At 39.8% G+C, this 25,525-nt stretch overlaps 1 protein-coding gene across 2 annotated transcripts in view; it reads right to left on the reverse strand.

The window, feature by feature from the left end:
* GRM4 (glutamate metabotropic receptor 4) overlaps positions 1–25,525 on the reverse strand; it is a 760,688-nt gene that overhangs the window by 121,209 nt on the left and 613,954 nt on the right. The window contains exon 10 of one of the 2 annotated variants that reach the window (XM_075335863.1): positions 9,293–9,539. The exons of the other annotated variant lie outside the window; for it this stretch is intronic. Coding sequence (XP_075191978.1) covers positions 9,293–9,539 — 247 coding nt within the window. The remainder of the gene's footprint in view (positions 1–9,292; positions 9,540–25,525) is intronic. 2 annotated transcript variants of the gene reach the window in all.

Here is a 25,525-nt window from a genome sequence, read left to right on the forward strand (position 1 = left end):
CTTAGCTACAATGAGTTTGAGTGTGCAATGCAGGCAGACGTGCTGCAAATATCTTTGCACTAGTGGGACTATACAGAAGTCCAATAGCCACGTTTAGGATGCCACTAGGTTCACTCAGTGTTTGCTAGTATAATGGCTTAGCTACAATGAGTTTGAGTGTGCAATGCAGGCAGACGTGCTGCAAATATCTTTGCACTAGTGGGACTATACAGAAGTCCAATAGCCACGTTTAGGATGCCACTAGGTTCACTCAGTGTTTGCTAGTATAATGGCTTAGTAACAATGAGTTTGAGTGTGCAATGCAGGCAGACGTGCTGCAAATATCTTTGCACTAGTGGGACTATACAGAAGTCCAATAGCCACGTTTAGGATGCCACTAGGTTCACTCAGTGTTTGCTAGTATAATGGCTTAGTAACAATGAGTTTGAGTGTGCAATGCAGGCAGACGTGCTCTGCAAATATCTTTGCACTAGTGGGACTATACAGAAGTCCAATAGCCACGTTTAGGATGCCACTAAGTTCACTCAGTGTTTGCTAGTGGAATGGCTTAGCTACAATGAGTTTGAGTGTGCAATGCAGGCAGACGTGCTGCAAATATCTTTGCACTAGTGGGACTATACAGAAGTCCAATAGCCACGTTTAGGATGCCACTAGGTTCACTCAGTGTTTGCTAGTATAATGGCTTAGCTACAATGAGTTTGAGTGTGCAATGCAGGCAGACGTGCTGCAAATATCTTTGCACTAGTGGGACTATACAGAAGTCCAATAGCCACGTTTAGGATGCCACTAGGTTCACTCAGTGTTTGCTAGTATAATGGCTTAGTAACAATGAGTTTGAGTGTGCAATGCAGGCAGACGTGCTGCAAATATCTTTGCACTAGTGGGACTATACAGAAGTCCAATAGCCACGTTTAGGATGCCACTAGGTTCACTCAGTGTTTGCTAGTATAATGGCTTAGTAACAATGAGTTTGAGTGTGCAATGCAGGCAGACGTGCTGCAAATATCTTTGCACTAGTGGGACTATACAGAAGTCCAATAGCCACGTTTAGGATGCCACTAGGTTCACTCAGTGTTTGCTAGTATAATGGCTTAGCTACAATGAGTTTGAGTGTGCAATGCAGGCAGACGTGCTGCAAATATCTTTGCACTAGTGGGACTATACAGAAGTCCAATAGCCACGTTTAGGATGCCACTAGGTTCACTCAGTGTTTGCTAGTATAATGGCTTAGTAACAATGAGTTTGAGTGTGCAATGCAGGCAGACGTGCTGCAAATATCTTTGCACTAGTGGGACTATACAGAAGTCCAATAGCCACGTTTAGGATGCCACTAGGTTCACTCAGTGTTTGCTAGTATAATGGCTTAGTAACAATGAGTTTGAGAGTGCAATGCAGGCAGACGTGCTCTGCAAATATCTTTGCACTAGTGGGACTATACAGAAGTCCAATAGCCACGTTTAGGATGCCACTAAGTTCACTCAGTGTTTGCTAGTATAATGGCTTAGCTACAATGAGTTTGAGTGTGCAATGCAGGCAGACGTGCTGCAAATATCTTTGCACTAGTGGGACTATACAGAAGTCCAATAGCCACGTTTAGGATGCCACTAGGTTCACTCAGTGTTTGCTAGTATAATGGCTTAGTAACAATGAGTTTGAGTGTGCAATGCAGGCAGACGTGCTGCAAATATCTTTGCACTAGTGGGACTATACAGAAGTCCAATAGCCACGTTTAGGATGCCACTAGGTTCACTCAGTGTTTGCTAGTATAATGGCTTAGCTACAATGAGTTTGAGTGTGCAATGCAGGCAGACGTGCTGCAAATATCTTTGCACTAGTGGGACTATACAGAAGTCCAATAGCCACGTTTAGGATGCCACTAGGTTCACTCAGTGTTTGCTAGTATAATGGCTTAGTAACAATGAGTTTGAGTGTGCAATGCAGGCAGACGTGCTGCAAATATCTTTGCACTAGTGGGACTATACAGAAGTCCAATAGCCACGTTTAGGATGCCACTAGGTTCACTCAGTGTTTGCTAGTATAATGGCTTAGTAACAATGAGTTTGAGTTTGCAATGCAGGCAGACGTGCTCTGCAAATATCTTTGCACTAGTGGGACTATACAGAAGTCCAATAGCCACGTTTAGGATGCCACTAGGTACACTCAGTGTTTGCTAGTATAATGGCTTAGTTATAATGAGTTGGAGGGTGCAATGCAGGCAGACGTGCTGCAAATATCTTTGCACTAGTGGGACTATACAGAAGTCCAATGGCCACGTTTAGGATGCCACTAGGTTCACTCAGTGTTTGCTAGTATAATGGCTTAGCTACAATGAGTTTGAGTGTGCAATGCAGGCAGACGTGCTGCAAATATCTTTGCACTAGTGGGACTATACAGAAGTCCAATAGCCACGTTTAGGATGCCACTAAGTTCACTCAGTGTTTGCTAGTATAATGGCTTAGTTATAATGAGTTTGAGTGTGCAATGCAGGCAGACGTGCTGCAAATATCTGTGCACTAGTGGGACTATACAGAGGTCCAATAGCCACGTTTAGGATGCCACTAGGTTCACTCAGTGTTTGCTAGTATAATAGCTTAGTAGCAATGAGTTTGAGTGTGCAATGCAGGCAGACGTGCTGCAAATATCTTTGCACTAGTGGGACTATACAGAAGTCCAATAGCCACGTTTAGGATGCCACTAGGTTCACTCAGTGTTTGCTAGTATAATGGCTTAGCTACAATGAGTTTGAGTGTGCAATGCAGGCAGACGTGCTGCAAATATCTTTGCACTAGTGGGACTATACAGAAGTCCAATAGCCACGTTTAGGATGCCACTAGGTTCACTCAGTGTTTGCTAGTATAATGGCTTAGTAACAATGAGTTTGAGTGTGCAATGCAGGCAGACGTGCTGCAAATATCTTTGCACTAGTGGGACTATACAGAAGTCCAATAGCCACGTTTAGGATGCCACTAAGTTCACTCAGTGTTTGCTAGTATAATGGCTTAGCTACAATGAGTTTGAGTGTGCAATGCAGGCAGACGTGCTGCAAATATCTGTGCACTACTGGGACTATACAGAAGTCCAATAGCCACGTTTAGGATGCCACTAAGTTCACTCAGTGTTTGCTAGTATAATGGCTTAGTAACAATGAGTTTGAGTGTGCAATGCAGGCAGACGTGCTGCAAATATCTGTGCACTAGTGGGACTATACAGAAGTCCAATAGCCACGTTTAGGATGCCACTAGGTTCACTCAGTGTTTGCTAGTATAATGGCTTAGCTACAATGAGTTTAAGTGTGCAATGCAGGCAGACGTGCTGCAAATATCTTTGCACTAGTGGGACTATACAGAAATCCAATAGCCACGTTTAGGATGCCACTAAGTTCACTCAGTGTTTGCTAGTATAATGGCTTAGTAACAATGAGATTGAGTGTGCAATGCAGGCAGACGTGCTGCAAATATCTTTGCACTAGTGGGACTATACAGAAGTCCAATAGCCACATTTAGGATGCCACTAGGTTCACTCAGTGTTTGCTAGTATAATGGCTTAGCTACAATGAGTTTGAGTGTGCAATGCAGGCAGACGTGCTGCAAATATCTGTGCACTACTGGGACTATACAGAAGTCCAATAGCCACGTTTAGGATGCCACTAAGTTCACTCAGTGTTTGCTAGTATAATGGCTTAGTAACAATGAGTTGGAGTGTGAAAAGTGCAGGAGGGTACAGTGGCAGGGTTGTGGGTCTCTGGGTAGAGGAAAGGAAGCCTGCCTTTCTATCCCTCCTAATGGGGAAATGCAGCGAGGAAATCCCTGACCTTAGCTACACAGACGCTGTCATCTTGTGTAGCTGTTAAACTCTGTTTTCAGGACCTGTCACCTATGGCTTTGACCCTGCCGGTATGAGCCCTTAAAAGGACTGATAGAAAGTGCTATCCCTAAGCTGTCCAGCGCTGTGTATCGAGCGTATACAGCGGTATCTGCGATAGGAGCTGCGCCAGTGATGTCTGACACCAAGGACGCAGAAGGCAGATAATGGCATGCTGGAGGAAAATGTCCGGTTTTATAATGCAGGGACATGTGACATGGACATCCTATCACACATGCCGTTGCTTCTCTGGCTAAAAGTCCACTTAGCTGTGTGTGTGTCTGGGATTGACTGACATGCTGGCCCTCCCCACTACACGCGCGCGCTTAGGGAAGGAAGACAAGGAAAAAAAAAAAATGGCGATCGCCATTATCCATACAGCAGTGATCTGAACGCGCTGTTCCCGCACACTATACACTGAAATGTCATAATAGTGTGAGTCACAGAGTGACTTACACTATTACAGCGGAAAGCCAGCTAGGAGTTAGCTTTTTTTTTTGCTGTTAGAACCGTTCTCGAACGTATCTAGAACTATCGAGCTTTTGCAAAAAAGCTCGAGTTCTAGTTCGATCTAGAACAGCCCCCAAAATCACTCGCGCCGCGAACTGGAGAACCACGAACCGCGAACCGCGCTCAACTCTAGTGCTGTATCCAAAAATATTAATGGAAAATTGAGTGGAAGGAAAAAGTGTGGTAGAAAAAAGTGAACAAGCAACCTGGATAACCTCAGCCTGGTTATTATTGTTAAGAAAAGGCCATTCAAAAATTTGAGGGAGATTTACAAGGAGTGGACTGCTGTAGGAGTCTGTGCTTCAAGAGACACACATACGTATCCAGAACATGGGCTACAACTGTCGCATTCCTTGTGTCAATGCACTCATGACAAATAGACAATGCCAAAAGTGTCAAACCTGGGCCTAGAAGAAAAAGAACTAGACTGTTGCTCAGTGGGCCAAGGTGTTGTTTTCAGATTAAAGTCAATTTTGCATTTCATTTGGAAATTAAGGTGCCAAAGTCTGGAGGAAGAGTGGAGAGGCCACAATGCAAGCTGCTTGAGGTCTAGTGTGAAGTTTCCACAATCAGTGATGGTTTGGAGAGCCATGTCATCTCATGGTGTAGGTCCACTGTGTTTTATCAAGACCAAAGTCAGCACAGCCGTCTACCAGGAAATTTTAGAGCACTTTATGCTTCGCTCTGCTGACAAAGCTTTTTGGAGATAGATATTCTATTTTTCAGCAGGACTTGGCACCTATCCACACTGCCAAAAGTACTAATACCTGGTTTAATAACCACAGTATCACTGTGCTTGATTGACCAGCAAACTCACCTGACCTAAACCCCATAGAGAATCTATGCAGTATTGTCAAGAGGAAGATGAGAAACACCAGACCCAATAATGCAGAGGAGCTGAAGGCTGCTATCAAAGCAACCTGGGCTTCCATAACACCTCAGTAGTGCCACAGGCTGATCGCCTCCATGCCATGCCGCATTGATGTAGTAATTAATGCAAAAGGAGCCCCGACCAAGTATTGAGTGCATTTACTGTACATACTTTTCAGTAAGCCAACATTTCTGAGTTTAAAATCAATTTTTCAGTTGGTCTTATATAATATTCTAATTTTCTGAGATAATGACTTTTGGGTTTTCATTGGCTGAAAGCAATAATCATCAACATTGACAGAAAAAAAACATTAGAAATAGTAGATCACTCTGTTTGTAATGACTCTATGTAAGATATGTCCAATCCATTCTGAAGGAATCATTTTCCTCTCCAAGCACTTCACTGGTGCCTCTGCTCTGTGCCAGTCATTGCACTGGTTGGCTATCCGTTACAGAGTCCAATATAAACTTATCACTCTCACCCACAAAGCTCTCCACAGTTACTCACTGCCATACATCTCCATCATCTCTGTCTATCACCCTACCCGTGCCCTCTATTCTGCTAATGACCTGACTGACATCCTCAATAATTTGAACCTCCCACTCCTGTCTTCAAGATTTCTCACGAGCTCCGCCAATGCTCTTGAACACACTACAAATTTGATTAAAATTCCCAACATCCACACCTTTAAGCGGGCCCTAAAAATGCCTTACTTTAGACTAGCCTATCACCTCACCCAGCTCATCCAACTATTCCCATTCTGCCCTTCATAAAATTTACTTCCAATTCTTGTACCCTATATCTTCTGACTCTATTCCTCTCCATGTACTTTTTTACACTCTGTACCTGTATAAATTCTGGCTGGTAATCGGTCCATGCAGCTGGTTTTGAATCCCTTATTAAATTGATGGCTGGACCATATATGACAAGCTTCCCCCCATTCATCTTTTGTGCCTTTCCTATTCCCTTATAGATTGTAAGCTTACGAGCAGGGCTGTCACTCCTCTTGGTATCTGAAATCTGTTATTTTGTAATGTCTCATAATGTCTGTACATGTCCCCTCATACAAATAAAATTATTACTATCATTATAATTATTATTATATGTGTTTCCCTTTTTGTATTGGATTACTGAAAGTAATTAACTTTTTGATGATATTCTAATTTATTAAGATGCACTTGTATGTTGGGTATTGGCTCTTTAAATGAGAAATGTAGTGAATGGGTGGAGGAACATTTACACCCACTGGTATGTAGGATCCATGGCTACCTCAAAGACAGCTGTTTTGCAAGTTTTCAACAGGTTCACGTGGAAGTAAAATTACATGTTTTATATTTATGATATTACAAATCTCTATTCCTCTATTGCCCACCACCTTGCCATTCAGTGCAATAGAGTATCTTCTTAGCCAACACAGTGCCCACACCTTGGCATTGAAGCACATTTTTATTATTGCGTTAAAATATATTAGGTCACAATTTTTTGGGTTCAATGCCTGATTTTTTTTGCAAGAAGAGGGTGCACCAATTAGTTAGAACTTCTCACCATAGAAATGAAATGAAAAAGAAAAAAGCTCACCCCACCAGGAAATGCATCCACATGTGAAGTCCTGGGGTCATCAGCATGGATCCAGTACGAGAAACTTAACATTTGGTATATTCCAAAGATCTATAAAAATTACAAAACTGCAAAACACATCCTGGAAATATTGTAGTGGCACATACAGAATTATTTCTGCTGACAGCAGAAAATATTATCCTTTGATCTTCCCAATAGTGTGAGCTGTAAAATGAATGATTTCATCAATTGCAACTGGCACCATGTCGTTTATTGTATTGAATGCAGAGTTTGCAATGTCAGATATATCAGCTGCAATGTACACAAATTAAAAAGGCAGATAGCCGAGCACCTCACTAACATCAAGGACAACAATGGATCATACCCGGAAGCTGCAAACCACTTTGTTTATTTTCCCAAAGGGGATGTCTCAGACTTCAGATTTTTTTGCCTTGGAAAAAGAGACATATCCAAAGAGGGACAGTAATTGGCAAAAAAAATCTCTTATTGTGTGAGGAATTTTGAATTTAAATACCAAGTATCGCAATGTTATGCAAAAAATGATCTTTTCAATATTTCTTAGTTTTTTTGTTTTCTTTCTTATCCCCAATGATTATGAACCTCAAAGACTATGCTAATTATAGGTGATTACATTATATTTTCACTTGCTGCTATGTATTCCTATTGGTATTACTTCTAACTGCTGTGATTTTTTTTGTTTTCTTTTGTTATTTTTTCTTTCTTCTCTACAATGAATATGTACCACAAGGACTATACTAATTATTTATATCCCATTTTCACCTGCTGTTATGTATTCCTATTGGTTGAACTTCTAGCTGCTGTGATTGGTTGGCTTTCATTTATAGATGATGGTATTTGTCTTTTTACGTCATGCTTTGATTAAAGGCAGTTGTGCTCAAAACATATGTTATTTTAATAACAATTTCCATGGATTTGTTTGTCTCTTCATGTTTTTTAATGATGTCTAAATGAAGAAAAAAAATGTCAAAAACAATTGCCTGATCAGCCATGCCGGAATTCCTTTTCCTTCTAATTTTTCTTGTTTAGTTACCTTCAGATAGGCAAAACTTTCCTCATGGTCACAAAATGGCCCCTACAGAAGCATGTGAGGCAGAGACTAAAGTCTTCAACAGCACAGGAAAAATGGAGAGATGCGGCTTGAGCTTATCGCTACATGCTCCATGGTACTTCGGCAGCATGGATACATAGGGTGAACTTTTGTGCTTTGTTTTCTATGTAAAGTTACAGACTTTACAATGGGACCTCCTACAGGGATCTGACTACAGTGTAAATTTGCATTATTACTGAAGATGTTACTCTAAGATAGCGAATAAAAAGTAATAATTATTATGCCTACTACATATTGGGATAGGATCTTGGAGATGGAATACCCCTTTAATAGGGCATACACAGTAAAATGACTGCACTTTTGTCACAGATACAGTACATTATGTTGTGTAACACGTCACATTCTGTTATGTCTCTTATACATCTGCACTAGTTTGTGTTTGCTGATATCCCACACATATTATTCACCTAGGACTACAATCTTCATTGAGATGGAAACAATAAAAGCACTTGTTGAGCAAAGATGTCTCTAAATTACCACTTGTGTCTTACAAAGGACGGTGGTGACTTATAAGAGGTTAACACATGGTGACAGACAGAGAGAAAGTAAAAGTGCAGCCATTGCATTCCTATTGTATCAGGACTGGAAATGTTTTATGCATGTACTTACCCTTTCACACCATGCACCTGCATACACTGTAGTGCTCTGGCGCTATACACATCACTGCATTATGTTGCTTGGTAACATATACATTACGCACATTATGGTATTGAATAAATAATACATTTCCGCACAATGATGACGATAATGAGCCTCCAGCATTGTGATAGGAATTGTGTGGAAGCTATAGAGGTTTCACATTCTGCTTGATGAAGCTTTGAAATGTGGAAATGTGCAGAGTATGTGGAATTCATGCAGAGTCCACCCCCAGGTTACTGCAGGATTTCTAAGGCCGCAGCCTGTGGGAGATGTCGCTTGACATTGAACCTGTGAATGAGAAGATGAATTCTGACAGCGTCATTAGCTGTATGCTGTGTTTTCTGAGCGTGGGCACCAGGAGGGGTTGGGGGAGCGATTGATATACAGCTGTTTATTTAACAGATACGTGACCCAGACTCACTAACGAATCAGGAGATAGGCTAATCCTCTTTACTATTTTAGTCACAGATCTAGCATTGGCTTTGTTTATTTAATGTCTTGGAGCCTTATTTCTCATTTCTTGAACAAAGCGGCAGATTTTTGATTGACTATTAACCAGGTTTCTTTGACTTTCATGGATAAGATAATGTTTAGATTCCTTAATTGCTTGTCATCCTGTAATGAATTGCTTTTGCTGAAATAAATAAGCCTGATGTAAAGTTAAATGGTGTAGACATATTAGTTCTGTTGAAAATATTACTTGCCTTGTGTCTCCATGCTATCACATAGCTCAGTCTTGGCCTCGCCATTTGGTCTGTAGCCTCCTTTTTGTGTGAATTTGTTACTCATAGTCGCTGCAGTGACAACAGCCTTGAGGCTTCTTTTGCGCTTGGGGACATTCAGTTCTGGGTGGAAAAGGATAACATAGACCTTGGGCATGTAGAGCATACCTAAGGACACTGAGGCACTCAAACTCACTGAAATGGTCAGTGTTGTGGTCTGGATATGCATCTGAGGACAAAAGTCAAAGCAAAATGAGTCAGACTCAGGACTTTGGAGGCAAACACAACCAATTGTCATTTAGTAAAACATTACAAGTTATGTCAACGCTTACATGCAAATAGTAAAACCTCATTCAGACCCCAGTGAGTCATGTACGTGTTGTAGCCATGTTTTTCATGGATACAATAAGTACCTCTTACAGTCTAAAGGCGTAACTGTGTTTTTTGCAGACCCAATGGTCATGTGGAGTCACGGATCAAAATTAGCTATACAATTCTATGCATTTGTGGATGTAATCTGTGTTCTGTCCCTTAATAACAATGCAATGTACAGGACAAGATTTGCATTTTTTTTTATCAGTGATTATCATTGATAAAAAAAACACTGATAGTAAAAACTGGCACAATAGAAAACAGAAACTCTGATTCAAAACATCAGTGAACTGAAAATTTTAATGACAATCTAGTTATAGAAATATAATAATTAACGTTTCTGTCCCTCATTCTGAATCGTCATCAAAATGACACTGTGTATGGTAATCATGAAAAACAAACAGATTGCTGTAGAGGGAGCAGTTCCAGGAGATAGGCGCAGTAGAAGAACGACTTCGGTGCCATGCACATTGTGACTAAGGTCACCCAACTACTGCACTTATTTTTCAGGAGCTGATCTCTCCATGGAGATCTGTTTGTTTTTTCATGTTGTTTACTTTACAGAGTTTCATTCTGATGAAAGTCCGGAATGAGGGACAGAAACAATAATTATTTTCTGTAATTGGATTGTCATTAAAATTGTCAGTTTAATCACCACCACAGTATTTGAGTACTAAGTTGTTCTACTTCTATGATTATGGACTGGATCCCTACTTGAGTACCATATCTTTCCAAAGCGTAGTGACATATAACTCTATATATCAATGAAGAACTGTCCTTGTCTTTATGTAAGAGAAAAATCACAGATGTCTGAAGGAGGCCTAATGTTTAAGCTGAAAGATACAAAACACATACAAAGTTATATCATGTCTATAAAGCTAGCTATATATATATATTAGAATAATGGGGACCAAGATGAATGAATTTATAGGCCATTCATAGGTCACCTCCTTTTGTCAAATAACCATTAAAAATGTTTATGTACAATAGCACAATGGCTAAGTTATGAGTTAAAGTATAACCAAACCTCTATAACAACTTTGAAAGACAATTAAAGCTTTAAAATAGACAAATGACATTACAAAGAAATCTCTGAATGGGCATTTCATTTCTAAAAACCCTCTAACTGATAAGTCTACAGTCAACCTAAAATAGTAAAAGAGCAAAGCTATCAATTTTAAAAGACTAAAATAATAATTTGACAATATGGTAGGTATGGTCCTCAGTAGATAGATATGTTGCATGAGAATATGGAATCCTGCTAAAGTCAATTGTAGCATGCCTAGATGCGCTGACACGCCAGATTGCAACAGATGATCCAACTCAGTGCAATACAATACCAGAGGCACAAAAATCATGCAAGTTAACATGCAGATCAGTATTCTGCATCTTATGTTCCTCCTACATAGGCACCAGAAGGTTTATAAAGTTTTATTACCATGGAAAGATTGAAAATACTTTAGCTTGATATGGATATTTTATAAGGCAACTCTCAAGATGATTTTACTATGGGAACTGATAGAGTGTGTATAAAACCTTGTGTAATTATTAAATGTATATCTATCTTGTAGCAATCCAATGTGCCTACATTACAACATGGAGCTTGGAAGTCACATGAAAATTAGGTACATTGTGAACGGTCCTGAAGAAGGAGATATCTTATCTCTGAAACGCGTAGAAATAAATCACAGTCATCCTGATGGTCTCGTCTTTCCACAGCAGCCCAGAGCTTTAACCCTGTCTTCTCCACCTAATGTATAAAACTTAGATTGAAAGTGCTTTGAGGGTGTATTGATGCACTCAGATGTCATTGCAGGCCCCCAATGCACCTCCAAACAAATTCGCATGTGGCCTCAAAGCTAGACTTTACATCGTAGTATTACAAAGTAGGTACCATTTTTTGCTATAGTAGGACTTAAGCAATTGTATCATTACTTGCCATTGTAAAATAATCCTGACATGTTCCCTTTAACAATATAGCCACTGAAAACCCCCAATGTAGTATTTTTATGGGTTTACCATTTTTCTGTATATGGGCTTATGAGGACTTACAATATGTAGAATGTGTGCTCGTTTCATTAACAATTTTTATTTTAGGAATAATATTTTAGCAAACTCACTTATTTGCTGATAGTTTGGGAATACATGAGTTTTAAACCAATTATGTGAACGTATTGAAATATACAAAGCTCTTTTTGTTTGGTGTTCTCTTTGGGCTAATTATGGTATCAAATTCAAGCTTAATGCATGAGTCCTTGTCAGGCTTTATAATGCAAAAAATAAGGGATGTAACTGAATACAAATGGCACGCGTCATCATACATATCATTTCTAAGTTGAGTTTCACACATCGCTTTTCTACTGCAGCTGCATGGCTCTATCAAGATTTTTAATAACAGGTTTTAGAATGGATTGATATTGAAACTGATGCTAATGAATGCATTTTAAATCAAGCATTTCCATTTTTATTTTAACATGTATTGTGTGTATTGAAATCTGTTTTATTAAAAAAAAATCAGTTTTTTTTATTGGCTATAAGTGAAGGGTAATTAGGTCATGTGACTGCCTTTTGGAAAAACTGGATTAGAAAATAATCCAGACTAATGTAAGGCAATACGTAAAATACGTTTCCCAAAGACATGAATGTTAACAAATGCATACCTCTAGCTTCCATTTTTAAAAATAAAAAGTGTAGCAGTCTACACTTTATTGATCCTTGAAAAAAATGGATCCTAATGAAAATATCTACAAATGTACTTTTCAGCGTATTTTATATAAACAACAATATCTCTGTTTAAGTAGGGCTGTTTTTTAAGTATTGTGAAATGAGCCTAAAAGCTATAAAGCTGATATAAAGCTGTATTAAATTATCATTTACTTGCCAAATTGTATTTTGTTCTTATACAAACCTAGTCTTAAATGGAACTGGTCATTAGATTCATGTTGTCTGCACAACAGGTAGTATTGAATCAGAGACTAGTTGTGCAATTGCGGCGATTCGGAGAAAAACATAATTTGAAAAGCTATGAATCATGGAGAGTGACCTGACTGGTTTGGCATGCTCCTGGTTGGCTTCTTCTTGCCCTGATGCAGGTGATTGACAGGCCTCTCTCTAGGTACCCATATGGCAGAGACCTGTCAATTAACTGGAACATAGAGAGCTGGAGTACTTTAGCGTGGACCCCAGCTGACATCTCCCTGCTGTGCTTTAGGTGTTCACAGGTTTCTCCATAGGTACACACGCGCAAGAAACCTGTCAATCACCTGGACCATAGAAAGCTGCAGTACTTTGGTGCAGACTGCAGCCGTCTTCTCCCAAGAGACCTGTCAATCAATTGAACTGGCCTGGAAAGAAGATGTGTGCCTGACCGGTCCTGTCTTTCCCTATAGACTCCTGATGGCATTTCCAACTATAAGAATACAATCGGGCAGACACGCTGTGATGCAAGTGGTTCATATATATATATATATATATATATATATATATATATATATATATATATATAAATATATATATAGATATAGATATATCTATCTATCTATCTATATATATATATATATATATATATATATATATATATATATATATATATATCTATCTATCTATAGATATATATATATATATATATATATATATATATACAAATGTTGTGAAACCAACTGTTTGGGTCAATCTCCAATACACTTCCATTGTAAAGCAAAACATATACCAAGACATTGACTTTTGTGCTGTGTGCAGCTTTAAAAAGCATGGCAGCCAACACTTTGCATTACTGCCCAAACAGATATTTATTCTTAAAACTGTCAGCTGTAGAACAAACTTTCTTTATATATCTGACCCATGGAACATATTGAATACTATACATTAGTGTACATTATTTTCATTGTCACCTATTATTGTCACCTATATACTGCCAACTGTATGGCCAAATACGGCACAAATAATGTGTCACTGTCATTTTAGACTGCATTTTTTCCTTTCCAACATTTAGAAAAAGGCAGTGATGGATAACAAACAATGACATCGATCACCCATAGGACTCCATTGAAAAGGGTAAAAAGGCAGCATGCAAGTGGTTTATCTTCTGGAGGGAAAAAAAAGAAATGAAATGAGCTTCTAATAAATCTAATAAGCCTGAACCCTCTTTTTCCTGACCTATTCTGATAGGGACTAATATAGGAGGCATATACCGTAAATTAGATTATGGGCTAATGCTGCTAAAATTTGTTGTTTGGCAGAACTTTATCTCCGTTGGATGGACAGCTTAAATCTTTAAGCCAGCCAGACCAGGCTGTTATTACAGGTCATGAAAAAACTACCTTTTCTTTTTGACACTATTAATGATAATTTATAGTACGGAATACAGAATTAAAGTATTAAAGTATAACCCTATTATATAATCATTCATTATTCATATTTTATTGATAGATCAGCGAAGTTTGGAGGCGGGAAAATTATTATGTGGGGCTGTTTGCCAGCATACTACACTGGCAAACTTCCTGTAGTTGAAAGGAGGATGAATGGACAAATGTAAGACATTCATGATAAAAAAAAAAATCTGCCATCTACTAGGATGAGGAAGATGAAATGAGGGTGAACAGTTCAGCAAGAGAATGTTCACCATGTTTGGCCGGACTTTAGTTAAAAGTTCGGTTTGGGACTCGGACTTGATCTGAACTTGACCCTGGAACCCAAACCCCTTGCAAGTCAATTTGGACCCAAACTTCTGTGCTGTAAAATGAATTTAAAATGATTGTAGTAAGGGTAGGGATCTGCAAAAGTAAGCAAAATGGGGACAATTGCCCTGCAAACAAATGTGGATAGGGAATAAATAAAAAAAAATGGTATATGGTCCCACCTATTTTTGATAATCAGAGCAGGTAAAGCAGGCAACTGTGGGCTGCGACCCTCAGCTGCCAGCTTTGCCTAATAATAATAATAATAATGAAAAATGTATTTATGTAGCGCGAACATATTCTGCAGCACTTTACAATACAAAGGGGACATATACTGACAACAATATCCGACATAATAGGTTACATAATAACATAATTCAACAGATGCCAAGAAGAATGATGCCACTGCTCACAAGCTTATAGACTATGAGGAAATAGGGGAGGCTCAAAAAGTAAATGGTAAAGAGTGCTTGTCTTGTATGGTCCAGCCATCAATATGAATAGGGAATTCAATAGGAAATTCACATATCACTGCATGAACTGGTCACCAGTCAGTATGTGTACAAGTGCAGGTACAGAGGGTGTGCTAACCGATGATAAAAATAACCAGATTTTGAAGAAAATATTATAAGGGCAAAACGGGTATAGTTCGAAAAGTGAGATGAGGTGATAGACTAGTCTAAAGAAATGCCTGTTTAGGGTATGCTTAAAACTGTGGGTATTGGGATTTAGGCAAATTGTCCTGGGTAGTGCATTGCAGAGAATTGTAGCAGCTAGCAAAAAGTCTCTGTACCAGATGGGAAACTAGTGCTACATTCAGGATGGATTGGAGAGGGGAGAGTCTAGTATAAGGAAGACCGATTAGTTGAGAGTTGCAATAGTCCAGACAAGAATGGATAAGAGAAACAGTAAGAGTTTTTACAGAGTCAATGGTAAGAAAAGGTCGAATATGATAAGAAAAGTTCGATAACCTTGTCTGGTTATCAATAATAGAGGGGATGCCACACTGTTTTTTAAATTATTTAAATAATTTGATGTCAGCTCAGTAAGAATTGATAAGCATCATGGGGCATTAGTCCATTGGCTATAGTCAGATCTTCTAGGCTTTCATTTTAATTAATATATTTAAGTATTTATTCACCATTTGGATTACGTTCGAACTTCCAGGACTTTTTTGTATTAAATAAATGGGAGTGTAGTCTAATGATTATTCAAATAAACTATTTTTTCCCTGTTTGTGTGGTTTTTTTTAACTCAACACCTGCTGGGTTAGTAAGGGGAATATCTGATAAATGCCTATTTATTACTAAGCCCTGAGCTTTATGCCAGCTGTTAATTCATACCTAACTATAATAAAGTGAAAAAGCTGCACACTAAACACTATGTTATAAGGAATTATAGGAAAAGCAATTTCTATAATTGGAATAGGTGCTTTTCTCACAATTTCTTATAACATGGTGTTTAGTGTGCAGCTTTTTCACTTTATTATAGTGATGTGTTTTTTTAAGCTAGCACTCAGTTCACACATATTGGTGTTCCAGATAGTCTTTTCTTATTGTTAATTCACACCTGACATCAACCCCAAAATTATACCGATTGCCATTGAACCAGGACAATCGAGAAGAGGAAAGGCCCCATTACACGCAACTATATCTAACGATATATCGCCGTGGTCACGGATTCCAGTGACGCACATCCGTCATCGTTAGCGACGTCGTTGCGTGTGACAGCAAGGAACGACCGTTAACGATGGAAAATACTCACCTTATCGTCCATCGTTGACACGTCGTTCCTTTTTAAGAAATCGTTGATTGTTGAGCACGCAGGTTGTTCGTCGTTCCCGAGGCAGCACACATCGCTACGTGTGACACCTCGGGAATGACAAACTGCAGCTTACCTGCGGCCGCCGACAATGCAGAAGGAAGGAGATGGACGGGATATTACGTCCCGCTCATCTCCGCCCCTCTGCTTCTATTGGGCGGCCGCTTAGTGACGCTGCTGTGACGCCACACGAACCGCCCCCTTAGAAAGGAGGCAACAGTGACATCGCTAGGCAGGTAAGTCCATGTGACGGCTTCTAACGATATTGTGCGACACGGGCAGAGATTTGCCCATGACGCACAAACGCTAGCGATATCGCTGCGTGTAACACCCCCTTAAGGTAAAGTGTTAGAATTGGCGCATCTAATGGATGCTCCACTTCAAGGGTGGCTGCGGACTGCTATTGTTAGGCTGGGGAGGACCAAATAACTATGGACCTTCCCAGCCTGATAAAACCAGCCCTCAGCTGTCTGCTTTACCTTGCCTGGTTATCAAAAATGGGGAAACCCTACGCCATTTTTTAAAATTAGTTACTTAAATTATTTTAAAAAATGTAGTTGGACCCTATGTTTTTGACAACCAGACAATGTACAGCAGAAAGCTGAGGGTTACAGCCCGCAGTTATCTGCTTTACCTGCACTGGTTATCAAAATAAGTGGAAACCCATGTTTTGTTTTTTTTTATTGGCAACAGCAGCATACAGGCCACTTCTGCATGCAATAAAGCTTGTTGATTGGCGGCACTTGCAGACTTTCAAAAACTTTATTAGCATTCAAACAGTACCCACACTCCAAACTTGGACACAGAATATTTTAAAAAGTCCATGTTCGAGTCTGAGATCGAGACACCTGGTGTGCAGTACGAACGTCGAACTTTACTATTCAGGTTAGCTCATCCCTATTGCCAAACACACAGCCAAGGAAGCTCTTAATTGGTTCAACAGAAAGTTAATAAAGCTGCTACTATGATCCAGCTAATCCCCTGACCTAAATCCAATAGAAAATTTATGGAATGAACTAAAGCTCAGAGTTCATTGAAGGAGCCCACAGAACCTTCAGGATTTGAAAAGTGTTTGTGGGAAAGAATGAGCCAAAATCACATCTGAGCAATGCAACTCTCATGCAACTAGTTTCTTCAAACAGGAGGCATCAGGAAGCTGTCATCACCAACAAAGACTCTTGTACTAAGTATTAAATACATTTTAGTAAGTAAGCATTTTCAATACTTTTTCCCTGTGTCATTTCTCATTATTTCACAAAACCTAATTTAAGCACATTTATAGTTTGTATTTGTTTTGCTTGTGTGAATTGGATGGGTGGTTACTGACATTTGACGAGAAATTCATGTTAATAGCACCTTAAGAAATATGTATACTTAGAAAATTGGTGACGTGTTTAATTTTTATTTCACCCACTGTAGGTAGTTAGATAGGGAGATAGATAGATAGATAGATAGATAGATAGATACAGTTAGGTTCAGAAATATTTGGACAGTGACACAATTTTCGCGAGTTGGGCTCTGCATGCCACCACATTGGATTTGAAATGAAACCTCTACAACAGAATTCAAGTGCAGATTGTAACGTTTAATTTGAAGGTTTGAACAAAAATATCTGATAGAAATTGTAGGAATTGTACACATTTCTTTACAAACACTCCACATTTTAGGAGGTCAAAAGTAATTGGACAAATAAACCAAACCCAAACAAAATATTTTTATTTTCAATATTTTGTTGCGAATCCTTTGGAGGCAATCACTGCCTTAAGTCTGGAACCCATGGACATCACCAAACGCTGGGTTTCCTCCTTCTTAATGCTTTGCCAGGCCTTTACAGCCGCAGCCTTCAGGTCTTGCTTGTTTGTGGGTCTTTCCGTCTTAAGTCTGGATTTGAGCAAGTGAAATGCATGCTCAATTGGGTTAAGATCTGGTGATTGACTTGGCCATTGCAGAATGTTCCACTTTTTTGCACTCATGAACTCCTGGGTAGCTTTTGCTGTATGCTTGGGGTCATTGTCCATCTGTACTATGAAGCGCCGTCCGATCAACTTTGCGGCATTTGGCTGAATCTGGGCTGAAAGTATATCCCTGTACACTTCAGAATTCATCCGGCTACTCTTGTCTGCTGTTATGTCATCAATAAACACAAGTGACCCAGTGCCATTGAAAGCCATGCATGCCCATGCCATCACGTTGCCTCCACCATGTTTTACAGAGGATGTGGTGTGCCTTGGATCATGTGCCGTTCCCTTTCTTCTCCAAACTTTTTTCTTCCCATCATTCTGGTACAGGTTGATCTTTGTCTCATCTGTCCATAGAATACTTTTCCAGAACTGAGCTGGCTTCATGAGGTGTTTTTCAGCAAATTTAACTCTGGCCTGTCTATTTTTGGAATTGATGAATGGTTTGCATCTAGATGTGAACCCTTTGTATTTACTTTCATGGAGTCTTCTCTTTACTGTTGACTTAGAGACAGATACACCTACTTCACTGAGAGTGTTCTGGACTTCAGTTGATGTTGTGAACGGGTTCTTCTTCACCAAAGAAAGTATGCGGCGATCATCCACCACTGTTGTCATCCGTGGACGCCCAGGCCTTTTTGAGTTCCCAAGCTCACCAGTCAATTCCTTTTTTCTCAGAATGTACCCGACTGTTGATTTTGCTACTCCAAGCATGTCTGCTATCTCTCTGATGGATTTTTTTCTTTTTTTCCAGCCTCAGGATGTTCTGCTTCACCTCAATTGAGAGTTCCTTAGACCGCATGTTGTCTGGTCACAGCAACAGCTTCCAAATGCAAAACCACACACCTGTAATCAACCCCAGACCTTTTAACTACTTCATTGATTACAGGTTAAAGAGGGAGACGCCTTCAGAGTTAATTGCAGCCCTTAGAGTCCCTTGTCCAATTACTTTTGGTCCCTTGAAAAAGAGGAGGAGGCTATGCATTACAGAGCTATGATTCCTAAACCCTTTCTCCGATTTGGAAGTGAAAACTCTCATATTGCAGCTGGGAGTGTGCACTTTCAGCCCATATTATATATATAATTGTATTTCTGAACATGTTTTTGTAAACAGCTAAAATAACAAAACTTGTGTCACTGTCCAAATATTTCTGGACCTAACTGTAGATAGATAGATAGATAGAAGGCAGAACTCAAAAAAAAAAGATGCAAATAGTGGACCTGTTTATTAGCCCACCTGGTGTGGCAATGTTTCAGTCACAATGAACCTTTTTCAAGCAGCTTTACTGGTGTTAATCATTGTACATATATGGTAGAATTATATTGAAGATAGGAGACCAAAAAATTATTCCCACCTCGACGACATAGGATTTTAAAACCTGTATCAAACATCACCGATATACCATAAGGGAGAATAGACTAGATTTACCATTCACTAAACACTCTTTTAAATGTGGACACTTTGAGAAACAATTGAGACTTAGGATCATTATCAATGTTCCCCCTCTCAGAAGAGGTGAGGCTAGAGTCAGACTTTTAAAGCGGAATTGGAGTGAATTTATAAACTAAATACTTTAAATTAAGTAGATAAATGTGAAGTTTAAATTTAATCAAATTTTATCTGATGTTGCCTGCCCACATGCCTGGGAAACGTATATGCAGTATAATGTGTTTTATATATATATATATATATATATATATATATATTTATATATATATATAAATCTGAATGTGTGTATGTGTGTCCGTATGTATGTATGTATGTGTGTGTATGTCCGGGATTGGCATCCGCACCATCGCAGCTACAGCCACAAAATTTTGCACACTCACACTTCTGGACCCCGAGAGTGTCATAGGCTATGTTTTGAGGGGAAATTTTAACCCCGCTCTTTACAGTTATTCACCAAAAAACCTGCCTCCATTAAAGCGAATGGAGCTGGGAGCCACAGTGCAGCCAGAACTTCAGAAGAATGCGCAGCCACGCCCTTATATGGAATGTTGGCGTGTCACAATGCAGCCAGGGAAAGAGACAGACACAGACAGGGAAAGAGGCAGACACAGACAGGGTAAGAAATAGACATAGACAGGGTAAGAGACAGACAAAAAGAGACAGACACAGACAAAGAGACAGACTGACAGGGAAAGAGACAGACAGGGAAAGAGAGGGAAAGAGAGAGACAGGTTAAGAGATAGACACAGACAGGTAAAGAGACAGACACAGACAAAGAGACAGAGACAGTCAGAGACAGACAGGGAAAGAGACAGACAAAGAGATAGAGAGACGGAAAGAGACAGACAGACAAAGATAGAGAGAGAGACAGAGAGATATATACAGAGGGGGAGACAGACAGAGAATGGGAGAGAAACAGAGAGACAGTTTCTATCCCGGGCGTTAATATATTCTATTTATACAATCTATCCCGGGAATGTTAATACATTCTATTTTGTCAGCAGCAGTTATTAACCCGGGCGAAGCCGGGTAGTATAGCTAGTATATAATATATATATATATATATATATATATATATATATACATATATATATACATACATATACATATACAGTACAGACCAAAAGTTTGGACACACCTCCTCATTCAATGAGTTTTCTTTATTTTCATGACTCTAAAAATTGTAGATTCACATTGAAGGCATCACAACTATGAATTAAAACGTGTGGAATGAAATACTTAAAAAAGTGTGAAACAACTGAAAATATGTCTGATATTCTAGGTTCTTCAATGTAGCCACCTTTTGCTTTCATTACTACTTTGCACACTCTTGGCGTTCTCTTGATGAGCTTCAAGAGGTAGTCACCGAAAATGGTTTTCCAACATTTTTGAAGGAGTTCCCACAGATGCTTAGCACTTGTTGGCCCTTTTGCCTTCACTCTGCGGTCCAGCTCACCCGAAACCATCTCGATTGGGTTCAGGTCTGGTGACTGTGGAGACCAGGTCATTTGGCGTAGCACCCCATCACTCTCCTTCTTAGTCAAATAGCCCTTACACAGCCTGGAGGTGTGTTTGGGGTCAATGTCCTGTTGAAAAATAAATTATGGTCCAACTAAACGCAAACCTAATGGAATAGCACACCGCTGCAAGATGCTGTGTTAGGCATGCTGGTTCTGTATGCCTTCAATTTTGAATAAATCCCCAACAGTATAAGCAGCAAAGCACCCCTACACCATCACACCTCCTCCTCCATGCTTCACGGTGGGAACCAGGCATGTAGAGTTCATCCGTTCACCTTTTCTACAAAGACACGGTGGTTGGATCCAAAGATCTCAAATTTGGACTCATCAGACCAAAGCACAGATTTCCACTGGTCTAATGTCCATTCCTTGTGTTCTTTAGCCCAAACAAGTCTCTTCTGCTTGTTGTCTGTCCTTAGCAGTGGTTTCCTAGCAGTTATTTTACCATGAGAGCTTGCTGCACAAAGTCTCCTCTTAATAGTTGTTCTAGAGATGAGAAGGTGCGTCCAAACTTTTGGTCTGTAATATATATATATATATATATATATATATATATATATATATGTATATATTTCGCATACAGATAAAAGCAGAAGTTTACATACACTATCTAAGAAGACCCATATGCATGTTATTCTCAAATTACTCTTTTGAAAGCTGAAACCCTCCCAAATTTGGTTTAGGTTATGAAAATAAAGTTGCTGCAAAGCTGAAATATTGATCATTTAATGAACACAGAAAGGTCAGATTTTGGCAAGACAAAAGTTTTGTCACCCACAGAAGGTAATGTGAAATTCAAACAAATAATTAATTTCTAATACAAAGATATCTATTATAGCCATATTTAATATTTTCTGTGACTTTCATGAGCTTGAAGGACTGCATCCATGCGGTTCAACAATGCTTCATACAATGTATTGATGAAGTCATCAGGAATAGCAAAGAATGCAGTCTTACATGCCTCCCAGAGTTCATCTAGATTCTTTGGTTTTGTCTTCCAAGCTTCCTCTTTCATCCTACCCCAAACATGCTCAATGATGTTCATGTCTGGTGACTGGCTGGCCAGTCCTTGAGCACCTTGATCTTCTTTGCCAGGAGGAATTTTGTTGTAGAGTTTGCTGTATGAGATGGAGAACCATCCTGCTGCAGAATTTGACCCCTTTTATGATTGGGAATGTAAGAGGTAGCTAATACTTCTTGATATTTTAGGCTATTGATATTGCCTTTCACTTTGCAAATATTTTGCACACTCCCATACTGAATGTAACCCCAGACCATGATCTTTCCACCACCAAAATTAACTGTTTTCTGGATCCATACGGGCTCCAGTAGGTGTCCTGCAGTATTTGCGGTGGCTGTGGTGTAATTCAACTGAAGATTCATCAGAGAAATCAACCTTCTGACACTTTTCCAGCGTCCATCTGTTTAGCAGGCTGTGGGACTTGGCAAATGCCACACGTTTTTTTAATTGCCTTTTGTTTAGTGCTGGCTTTTGGGCACTGATTGGACCATGGAGGCCATTTCGAGACAGAATCCTACAAACAGTTCTAGTTGACACAGGGACTTGAGGTGACCAGGGCTGTTGGAGCTCTGCTGCAGTGGAAGAGGTGCTGGCTTTGCATTTTCTAACCAACAAACGTTCCTCCTGAGCAGTTGTCTTGCGGGGTCTGCCGGACCTGGGCTTGTCAAAAACATCTCCAGTCTCTTCAAATCTTTTTTTAATTCTTTGTACTTGACGCTGAGACACATTAAAGGTGCCAGCCACCTCTGCAGTGCATCTAGTCTTCAGCCTCTTGATAATCAAGACTTTGGTCGCAGGGTGGATTTTTGGCATATGGTCAGAGGTCAAGTTGCAGTTCAACTGACGGTTTGGGGTGCTGGGTTTCATTTTATACACACCCACTAATTAACCGATCATTTAATCATTTACTGAGCACAGGTGAGGATGAGGATGTAAACTAGGATTGGGTGCATTATATGACAAGACAACAAAACTTTTGTCTTGCCAAAATCTGACCTTTCTGTGTTCATTAAATGATCAATATTTCAGCTTTGCAGCAACTTTATTTTCAGAACCTAAACCAAATTTGGGAGGTTTCAGCTTTCAAAAGAATAATTTATGAAACCAATGGGATGAATTTAAAGTCCGGTTATAAGCTTTTATTTACATAACATGGATAAGCGAGAGAACTTCTGTCAGGGACTGTAGTGAGGAAATGTATGTAAACGTTTGACTTTGCAGAAAGTAATAAAAATGCCTTAAAACATTCTGTCTCTCATTATTCTGGCATTTAGCTTAGCAAATATAAATAATTTTGGTTCCTAATTGACCTAAAACGGGAACGGTTAATTCTGATTTTATGTTAGATAGTGAGAACATGCATATGTGTCTTTTTAGATAGTGTATGTGATCTTCTGGTTTTAACTGTACATATGGCGGTCCACTTAAGACACAACTGGATAGAGATGACTCAACTATATAATTTTTTTCTAAAAGCTCAGAATATATACTGCAAGGTAGAGTCTAAGGAATGCAGTTTTCCGCTCTACTATAGCAGGTTATCTAGATTTCATATTTGGCTGTCATTTTTTTAATTATGCCTGCATATGTGGCTAATTATCAATTGTTCTTTTACAACTTATGTGGATTGAGTTTTTTATAGAGTATGAAATGACACAGTATTGCAGATTTATCATTGTATTATATATTTATATTTTGATGGATAGATTTTATGTATGATTAATCCTAATTATATTGTAATTAGTGATGAGCGGACCCATGGATATTTGGGTTCACGGAATCGGCACGGACTAAAAACGTCAGGTTTGGGAAACAAACTTGACCCCAGATAACAAACTCTATACAAGTCAATGGGAACGAGAAGTTCTGTGTTGTAAAATAGACCCAGTAAGGGCTAGGGGGCTAGCAAAACAACAGTTATACATACCATGGTTCCTGGAAGATAACACTGTAGTCAGATTCTTTTCTGGGTCTGCTCATTAAGCTTCATGAATATTCTCTACCTCCCCCGCCCACCTTCTTTGCCAGAGTCTGAGATTGGTTCCAGACTGCTATACATGCCCCCCCCCCCCCCCACACACACACACACACACACTGTATCAGCATCTGTGATTGCTACAGATGAGTTTGCTGTATGTTAGTATAAAAAGAAATAAATAATAAAAAAAAAACCTGATGTGGGCTCTGGCCATTTTTTTTAATAATAAGCGTGGGTAAAACAGACAACTACAGGCTGCAACCCCCAGTGGTCTGCTTTACTGTGGCGGTTATGAAAAACAGAGAGGATCCTATAACTAAAAAAAATGTCATGGGGTCCCCCCATTTTTGATAACCAGCTACATTAAAGCTGACAGGTGGGGGCTGGTATGGGAAGAGCCTTGGATATTGTCCCCTCGCAGCCTAAAAATAATAGTCTACAAGCACCCCAGAAGTGGCGTATCCATAAGATGTGCCAAATCTGGAGCTTTACCTGGCTCGTCAATATTGCCCTGGTGCGGTGGCAATTGGGGTAAAAAAATCACAGGTTTCATCAAGACCTAGGTTAATAATTGGGGAGGGGTCTATGAGACACCCTATTACTAACCTGTAAGTCAAAAGAAATAAACACAAGCACAGAAAATCCTTTAATTGAAATAAAAAATACACCCCCATTTATTAACCCCAAAAACATCTCTGCAGGTCCGACGTGATCCACACAATCTCCCACAATTCCAGTTCTGCCACATTTGGAGTCTGCAGTGATGGAAAATGTTACTGGTTATTACAGCCTCTGAGACACACTGAGAGCAGTGGGGAACCCGGCTGTGAGAAGTGATGATGTCACTGAGTTGACCAAAGATCATAGCCGTGGGCTTCCTTGCTGCTGTCAATGAACTCAGTTGAACCTGCTGCTGGATTGTGGGACATGGTGGCACAGCAGTGGGGTAATTCATCGGTGGGTTCAAATGAGCTCACACTGTGAACTCAGTTGAACTATTGCCGGATTGCCTGACATGGCAGCACAGCAGTCTGGCAGCAGTTCAACTGAGTTCACAGCTGGAGGTTCCCACAGTGTGAGTTCAGTTGAACACCTGCTGCAGGATTGCAGGACTGCTGTGCTGGAATGTCCCACAATCTGGTAATCTGGCAGCAGGTTCAACGGACTTCACTGAGGGAAACGGGGGAGCCCCTGAGTATGAACTCCGGCGATCTGACTGACGGACTGTTAGATTGCAGAACATGGCAGCATAGCAGTCTGGCAACCTGGAACTTGAACCAGCTGCTGGATTGCTGGTCTGCTGTGCTGGCATGCCCCACAATCCGGCAGTGGGTTCAATTGAGTTCACTGAGGGAAGCGAGGGAGCTACCATTACCCTGATTGCCACAGCACCAGGGCAATTGGGATGAGCTGGGTAAA

This window comes from Anomaloglossus baeobatrachus, chromosome 2, assembly GCF_048569485.1.
Source record: "Anomaloglossus baeobatrachus isolate aAnoBae1 chromosome 2, aAnoBae1.hap1, whole genome shotgun sequence".
Classification (NCBI taxonomy): Eukaryota; Metazoa; Chordata; class Amphibia; order Anura; family Aromobatidae; genus Anomaloglossus; species Anomaloglossus baeobatrachus.